Source organism: Dermacentor andersoni, chromosome 2, assembly GCF_023375885.2.
Source record: "Dermacentor andersoni chromosome 2, qqDerAnde1_hic_scaffold, whole genome shotgun sequence".
NCBI classification, from domain to species: domain Eukaryota; kingdom Metazoa; phylum Arthropoda; class Arachnida; order Ixodida; family Ixodidae; genus Dermacentor; species Dermacentor andersoni.
This window is the reverse complement of record NC_092815.1, coordinates 208,289,507-208,298,600: the sequence shown is the minus strand read 5'-3', so window position 1 is coordinate 208,298,600 and position 9,094 is coordinate 208,289,507. Positions and strand designations below refer to the sequence as shown.

Genomic DNA, 9,094 nt, shown 5'->3' with positions numbered 1-9,094 from the left:
AGGTTTCCTTTTATTTTTCATTTCTTTTTGGCGTCCTTAGTGGGAACATTCAAAAGTACATTAGATACAGACCTGAAGACACCACGAGCAAAAGGAATAAGTTGTCGCCATATCTGCCTCCTCAATGATTGCTGGTAAATCAATTGTTACATAATGCCCTACTTGGAATGATACCACCTACACACGCCTTTTGATTGCTACTCCATACCACGTGCCAACAAAGGCGTGCTTACAAATGCGCGAAGCGACCTCCATGATCTCGCTCTGTACCAGGCGTGGCAATCGACTGACTGTTGCTTCATCGGCCACAGCTACCGGTTCTTCTGGCTCGTGGAACTGGCTCTTCTAATCATTTCCGAGAACAGGCACCCGTTTTTCTTTCTTATTGTGGCTCACGGTTTTTCCCATGTAGCTACTCCGTAAGAAGATCCTGCATATCGTTTGTAGACGTCTTGCCAGCAGGCTCGTTGCTTGGATCTGCAGGTGTTGGTGAGCGCAGCTTTCATGTAATTTTGCTGATAGTACGCGCTGCGTACCATAATACTGATCAATGGTCTAAGTTTCTGACATATCGACGTTAAATCATTTCCAAGTGACATGTCACCCTCAGTCTCGTAAACGTTCACGCCGATGTAATGTAGCAGCACATCACTAGTGCATTGTGTGATTTTGGTTTCCAACGCGCGGTTCTTATGCTTATCGGCTCTTAAAATAACGCCTGTCTTTAGGAGACCACTACATTGAAATCAAACTTACTCCACACAATAAGAATAATGAGAACGTTCAAGAAGTCAAAAGCTGGCTTTTTTTTTTATTATTATGAGTGATGACCTATTCTTGAAGTGGATTATGTATCAATCTGTTTAGAAGACCCGATTCAACGGCAATTTTTTCATTGCGTTCTGCATTTGGCCAAACGTGACAAACACGTGTTGGCGACTAATAACCATTATTAATAAGTAGTGTGACATACATTACCTGAAACAATGTACATAATAATGTAATTAACGCATCTAAATACGCTTTAGTTTATGGTAGCAAATATAATGTTTGCTGACTAAATTGCACCCTAAAAGATCAAAAGTAGTTGTACCAAGTAGTAGCATAATTGTACGTATATGCTATTTCAAAGACATGCAATGAAGTATTTCTGGTAACGTATAGGATATTCCTAATTTGCCTTTTACCACCAGCACTTTACTACTAGGCATAGAAACGAAACCAATTGCAATCTTATTTGGCCACGAGTGTTTGCGCACGAGTTGAATCAACAAAATTATGAAATCACAATGTAAATTTTGAGCAGTCTTGCGCAACCAGAACGCGGAGAAATACGGCGAATACGGAGACAGGGGCCACATTTATTTTGCATGTTTCGTGCGTATATGTCGTCTTGACTTTCCTATCAGCGACTGCATTGCCGCGAATCCAATAGCAACTATATCGATTCATCATTTCTATATTTGCAAAAATGTGCTCCTGATACAAGTATTATACGTAGCTGATATTTTATTTCATAGTAATATGCCTTGAGGCATAACACAGGCAGTGCAGCTTCAGCGTTGTTCTTTTCTGTCGTCTCGACGATGCAATATTTCTGCCAAGTCACATCCTGTGGTAAATCTGGCGAATGATCACGCGTTTTTTTTTTTTTTTATTTCAGGGGACGTAATCTGATGATACCTTGCAATATGAAGGCTACCTCAGGAAGCAGTGGGGAAGTTTTGCTTCTTGCTCTGCTGCTTTCGGCGGCTTTTTCCTTCAGCCGGTCACAAATTGAGCGGAAGCCAGAGTATGCGGAATATCAAGACGCGTGGAAGGTAAGCGAATCAAGGCGGATGTATTTCTTGCGTACGCTCGAGCCCGCTTCCTTGCAGTGTTTAACTTTGACCTAATATGGGGCAGGCATTTCACTACCCGTTTAAGCAGTTCAATATTTGGAAAACTAGTAAGACGCTATAACGGCTTTAAACATAACTGGTTGAGGTTTTCTCGTACATTGACGCGAGGCCTGTGCAGTAAATTACTATGCAAGAATCATCCAAAAGAGCAAAGAAAGAGGTAGTTGATCAGGAAAATCACTCCCATAAAGCGTCTTGCACTGTAAAGATTTTTGTGTATTTACCTTGTTGCCCTGTTTCTTGATCACTAATAGTATATGATTAACCAACTTCCCAAACAATGTGTTTGCTTCTTTCGGGAAGCCCGTGAGCAAGCGTCATTCATCGACAATTTTCTTTCGCCATGCTGTATTATTCTTATTATTATTTTCATATAATCATTTGAAAATGCATAGGCGTTCCGAGCATAAGGAAAGCTTTATCTCGAAAGCTCCTATCTAATTAAATGGGAAAGGTTCAAATTGTTTTCGTACGCCGTGGTGGCGTACTGGCTTTGGTGCTTAATCCCCAGGTCGCGGAATCAAATGCCGACCGCGGCTGCAGCATTTCGATGAAGACGAAATGCCAGTACACCTGTGTACACTGCATTGGGCACCCGTTACAAACAAAATCGAAGGGGCCGAAATTAACCCTGAGCCCCCCCCCCCCCCCCGCCCCCTACGGCGTTCCTAATAATAATTTTTCTTGGGTGTGGCGCGTAAAATCAGAAAATTAGTTTTAAAATAAATTAAAAATAAATAAATAACATTTGAAAAAGTTTTCAATTGTTTTGCTCAGCATCCCTTGCACAGAATTTTATGTGGGATATTGTATTTAGAAGAAAAACATATTTATTCTCCGAAATATACAGAGCAAATACTTCATTTAGGCCGTCAGTTATTATGACTGAATTGAAACTTGCAACATCCAAAAAATAAAAATCTCACGTGCCGCGTCTCCAACTTCATAAGTCAGTAATTAATAGCGATATCACAATCCTGTGAACAATCTTGTTTTTGGACACCTAAAGCAGACATAATTGATGTATTATACAGCGCTCTGAAATATGACAGTAATTTCTGAGTATGACTTTAGAAATACCGTTGTTAAATTGCAATAACTTCGCGTAAACATTCTAATTTTTTCACATGAGCTGCAACTTATTATAAAGCATTTATAAAGAATAAGGCTTCAACGGATGCGCTTCACAATACTACGATACCTCTTTATGCTGCGGAGTGAAGAATTTGCAAAGTTTATGTTTCTATTTCTTTTTTAACTTTTTGATTTTGGTCAAGTTCTATAAAAAAGTACGTGGTCCTAATTCATAATTATGTTTTCGACATTTCCTATATTGTAACATTCTCTCTCAACGTCGACGAATTTCGTTCATATCGCTCCGTTGATTGTCTCGCGAAATCGTCTTTGAACTTTACATGTATTTTATTAGGGAAATCATAGTAGGCCCCGAGCTACAGTTTCCTTTTAACGTGGCCAAATTGCCTATAATTGTTATCGCATTGTGAAAATGGATTCGTTCATTCTTGTATATGTCAACAGATAAATTTGGGCTAATGTGACATTCGATCGTTTGACAAATGTTTTACTTTTTCCAGACAGTCAGCAATTTGCATGTAGATGTTCACATTTTCTTTCCTTTTGATTCCTTAACTTATAAGGATCATTACAAGAATATTTATTGTGGACGTACTTACAATCTACATTAACGTTTCCAGCGCTGTGTCGGTAGGTAAAACAAGAGTAACAGCCACAGCACATGCGTGACGTGACTTTATTGAGACTCTGCTCAGTTATGATCTGGCAGGCCCGAGTCCTAGAATGGCCCCTCACGAGGAGCGACCCTTTCGGCCCAGGCGACGAGGGCTTCTTGTACTTTTTCATCCGGCGTTCTGAGCAGCTCTTCCCACATCTGTAGTGAGGGAGCTGGCAGGAGCGACCTGGGAGGGGGTAAGCCCTCGCACCCCCAAAGAATGTGATTTTGGGTAGCCAATGTTTGATTTGTGCAGTTTTGACATATTGGGTTCCATTGCCCGTTGGTAATTATGGCTAGCCAATGTGGGCTGGGGAACGATTTAGTTTGGATTCGACGCAGGATCGAGGCTTGCGCTCGCGTGAGGCTTGCGTTTGGAGGCGGGTAGATTCGCCTTTTTTGCTTGTAATAGTTTGTTATTTCGTGGTATGTCGTCGGTGCCTCATCCATGGGATCCGAGTCTGAGGGGCACATCTCCCGGTTGATTAGACCTCGGGCTACCCAGTGTGCCTCCTCATTCCCTTGATTCCCCGAATGGGCAGGGACCCATACGAGTTCAACAGTGTTTTCATTATTAAAGAAGTATCCAATACTGCATCGATATTTCCCGCTACTTACGTTACAGTAGGGTGTGCCAAGCAGTGCCTCTCAGGGCGAACAGCAACGTAGGCGACTGCTGGATCTCTCTACACAGACCGGCTCTCAAGGCAGGCCGTACAGCTTCGTCTAGCTGTCGTTACAGCGTTTTGCCCAGCCGTTATGCCTATCTATTCAGAAACAGCAAAATAACTCAACTTGAACTGGAGTTTCACTTGGAAAACGTTTTATCTGATTGTGCACAGCGAAAAACATTTGAATGACCAAACGCCTATGGCGTTCTGCTGCTGATTACGACGGCGTGGATTTTATTTCCAGCCATGATTCTTGCATTGAGAGCAGGACAAAATTGAAAAACGGCCGGGTGCCGAACATCTACTGAATCTTAATGCACGCCAGCTAGTGTAAACTTACTCCGAAGCCTCTATTACTTCATCCCTTATGGCCGCTGCATTGTAAATTCCATCCGATGTCTTGAATTTTGTAACTTCCGTTTTCTTGCTTTTCTTTTCTGTGCTCGTCCTTCTACAAGGAACTCGTTCTTTTTTTTTTTTTTCTCAGGCTCTGAAGGTGCCGGGCAAATACTACCTCTACATGAGGTCATATGAGTACGAGCCTTATTACAAGGAAAGAAAATGCGTTTACAACGAACTCATTTCCGTCAACGAAGAAGAACAGTACACCGTCAACGACGTTGGAGATATCGATCCCATTACTCGGGCAAAGTAAGAACTGCCATATGATTTTTCCTCCGGGGCTTCCTATCTCACATCACCATCAGGATGCGAAGGTTGTTCGGCACAGAATATTGCACAATGCACATTTATGAGTAGATCCTTCATATTCGTACACAAATGAAATTCTACCACCTCATTCTACCTGCTCCTGTCTCTTATTTATCAGTCTTCCAATCCAGTGTCGCCCGCATGTGCGAAACGGATGAGAGGCAGGGAGGTAGGAATAAAGGGAGAGGTGCGGAGCTTAACAAGGTTTCAATGTCCGGTTTGCTACCCTGTTACTCCGGCGATGGGTAAAAAGGGAGTATTAAAGGAGTAGGAGAGGGATCGGAGAGAGTAATACAAATGGGCTAAAAGGAAAGCACGTGTGTAGTCGATCACACAGGCAGTTGTCGCAAGGAGGCGGAGTATCTTCTGGGATTAAGACAGGCGAGGCCACTTTTGGATCATCTGTGCACGAAATGATGACGCACGGAGCATTCCTCTACTCAAGGAACGGCTGCACTGCACTCATTATGTCGAGTGTATACATTCCGCTGTGAGCACAACAATGGCAACCACATTAAGCAGGAGGCGTATCGCGCCTAATAAGCACCAGCACTCATGTGCGTGTTCTCCTTTACACAGAGCCGGAAAGCCCTTGCTTTAGTGGCACGATCGTACGTGAACTGTCCTACATAAATATCTTTGGAGAACAGTCCACAGAACAATTCAGGATCAACAAATTCAAATTTGATAATTAAATTAATTAATGAAATCCGAATTATGAATTCTAATCGAAGCTCGCACTGCCACTACTGCGTTTCCCCATCGCTGTTCGGCCAGCAGTGAACCAGTATACCTACAGATATTTTACGTAACATCACTTCCTTATGAGAGAGTGTCCAGTATTTGGATAAACGCAAGAGAACTGAGCGTTTTACCGGATGAGCGGAGAAGCAAACATGAACGCTCTGCACGATGCAGCCGCCTGGGGGTGCATCGCTCAATTAGACAAGCACAGAGCTAATGCTGCAAGGGACCAAGTGTATTTTACTTTTCTGCTGGTGTAAATTTGCGGCATGAACACGATTGCACCACTGCCGAAATTTTACATCAGCCGCGAAGTAGAATTCCAATTCCAATGCTGTTCACATTTTCGCCTCCCGTCACGCGGTAAGACACCCATTCCGTTTGCCTTTACGCGAATACTGCACACGCTAAAACTCTCTGTGGAGGGGTGTTTGGGCATCCGCCGTTCATGCTATCGGTCCGCGCGACAACGATGTGACGCGTGGTTGCCTGTAGCAACGGCGGTCGCATTTTTGTCGCACGGATGCGATGTAAATAAAGTTTTGTGAATACGTGCATAAATCTTTATATGTGCCTCCATTCATGCTATGCGCCATTCGCTGATTTACCAGGAGCAACCGAACAGCATATGCGTGGGTTCGAGCGACTGACGGATATCCCATTCCTGACGTCATCCAGACTTCCACTTCAGCCAGTAAGCGACGCGACTTACAATATTCATTTCAATAATTGGGCGCTTCCCGTACAGTATAAATACGGAGCGATATGTGACTGACAATGACGTGTTGAACGTTCGTATCGATAACGGTAATGGACAATCACTTGTAGACCATGCTCTTGCCAGCAACTTGTTTAATCTTTATTTTGAGAATTCTCTTTGAGTTCCCTTTGGTGTCACGACTTTTCTAGCCAAAACGTACTTGAATTTAGCAGTGCGACTTTCAATTGCTACATGACGGGTGCAGATCATGTTGAAGTATCAAACCTCCATGTGCATAGCCGGTCTGTTCTAAAGAAACAATTCTAGATGATTGTATCGAATGTGTGTAACATAAATCACAGCGGGCTTAAGGGTAAAGCAGTAACCATTCGGTCCCAGTGGAAGCGATGCATTCGGAGTTGTAGCGCTGACAACGTTAGTAATACTTTCTCTTGTTCTTGCGAAGCAGTTTCAGAAAGTATTATGTTCTGAGTACTTCATACGTTTGTAGCATTTCACCGTACAAATAAGTATACGCTAATTAAAAAGCCTTAGATTGCCATGTATCTGCCGGCAAACACTGAGCAAAACGCTATTATGGCGATGCTGCTAAGCATGGCTGTCCGTCACCGAAGAATCAATCTTTTCGGGTCATTTCAAAATGCGCAAAAAGGTAACAGTGAACAAAAGTGATCATATTGATTACAAAAGGGTTTTAAAAATCAGAGCACGTTTCTGTCCCAGTGCCGACTATATATATTGAAGTGTTTCACAGCCCCTGCATCCTTTGCCATAATGGTTAGCCCACACAGATATATATGGGCTCTTCCAGTGTCCCTCTGCGGCACCTTTTCTTCTTTCAATCATTTGGAACATCGTTACTGACAGCGACGTCTGTACATTCAAGTCTTCAGTTTTATAGGTTAGGTTCTAAAATAGTAGACTCTTGCGTGCGTGCGTGTGTGTAAAATGCTGCAATGTTCACTGTTTGAGCCCAGCGTTTATGACATTTTCATACCCGTTCTCGTCTCGCTGGCAGCTGCTACATTAAGTGACACTACAAGCTCCATGAAGATTTGTAGGCAGTGGCATCGCGTGATTTCTTTTTCTCGTTTTTCGTGACATTCTTGGGTGTAATAAAGCGGTTATTTCATAAATTTAACCAAGTATGGTAACGTCAGTTCCTTATTGTAGCAATTTTGTTTGCGTTAATGCTTTCTTCAGCATTTCGTTTTAAGTGCACTTCGTAACTGTTAGTAAAGCTCAAGGATCGGTAAAGCCAGCGAACCATTTTAGCGATTGCTTGCGAGAACTGTCAAGTTGAAAACACAAGACACTGCGCGCTTGCACCTACGACATGCTTAGTGCTTTTCGTGCAAAGCGACTACCAATGCTGTAACAGATGCATATTTCTTCTCTCTTTGATAGCGCGAGATAAACTTGTGGAGTATCCCGTCGCCTTCACGGAGTACAAGAACTGTGAAATCCTGAGGGTTCCACACCGAGGTAACGGTAAGCACTAACCGGGCCATTAAAAGGAGTTTCTGGTGCATCTACTCCATTAACACGATCTCACCAGGAGAGTAACACTAAACTCCGATCACATTCCAGGCTGCGAACTATGGGCCAAAGCGGAAGAAGTACACAAAATTGAGTCACTTTGTTTCTTTGCATTCCACTTACTTTGTGGACCAGGGAAGTACATGGTTTACGACGAAGATCTGTGTGGAGGAGAATAAATATCCTTTTGATAGATGACGTAGCCGACTTTGTGTGTGTGTGTGTGTGTGAACTTGAAGAGGCAGCTGCGCAGCGGCTTCCCTTTTCTTGCGGCCGCGCAAGATGCATACGTAATAAAATCGTCGTTTGTCTCCAATATCCATTACTCGAGCCGATGTTATTAACGGAAATGCTACATGAACGAATCTGTAAGGCTTTTGCTTCACCGGCAGCTGGCACAAACAATTCTTTAAGAAGCTATTCTACCCTCAATAGAAAATTTAACTAAATATCACCCTTCCCCCCTTATTCAAAAAAATAAACAGGGTACTTGATAATAAAACATTATGTTAAAAAACCGATGTCGTTTTTCTTATGTAGGCACACCAACGCCGCGAGAGGAAAGGCAGTGCAACAGCGCCGATTAATACTCCTGAACCAGCTACCATGTGAAGCGTATCAACAAAGAAGAGATCCTTTTTAAAAGTAACTTATCGTTAAAACGACCACCAAGTTCCTCAGTTTCCATGAGTAAAAAAAAAATTCAGCCGTGGGTTAGTTGATTAAACATACTAGACCTTTCGCGCAAGACAATTCTGGTCCTGTCGTTGCTCTTGAACAAAAACTCTAGCAAGTGACTATATTTTAGCACCCTCTGTTTTGTGCAGCCTAGCGCGCATTCTCGTTCACATTTAGTGTTGCACTGCTTAAAAACAATGCCTTTTTCTTGTTAAGTGTGCACAGAAAATAAGTGATGCCTGATATTCGCAGCGGTGAGATCAGCAGCAACAACAGCAGCAGCAAGTCCCAAATTTATTGATATTTTCAAATGCTTGTGGTTTACCCCATAGCATGACAAGCGCTTGCACACAACTGCATGCCACAGCTCCTCCTTACA

The 9,094-nt window shown here is 42.8% G+C and overlaps 1 protein-coding gene across 1 annotated transcript; it reads left to right on the top strand.

Moving 5' to 3' along the window:
* Positions 1 to 452: 452 nt before the first annotated feature.
* On the top strand, positions 453 to 8,235 carry LOC126540180 (male-specific histamine-binding salivary protein-like). The gene is made up of 6 exons (XM_050186970.2): positions 453 to 489; positions 1,664 to 1,820; positions 4,810 to 4,973; positions 6,389 to 6,471; positions 7,906 to 7,989; positions 8,089 to 8,235. The coding sequence occupies exons 2-6, from the start codon at positions 1,677 to 1,679 to the stop codon at positions 8,214 to 8,216; spliced, it is 603 nt and encodes a 200-aa protein (XP_050042927.1). The 5' UTR covers positions 453 to 489; positions 1,664 to 1,676; the 3' UTR covers positions 8,217 to 8,235.
* Positions 8,236 to 9,094: the final 859 nt, after the last annotated feature.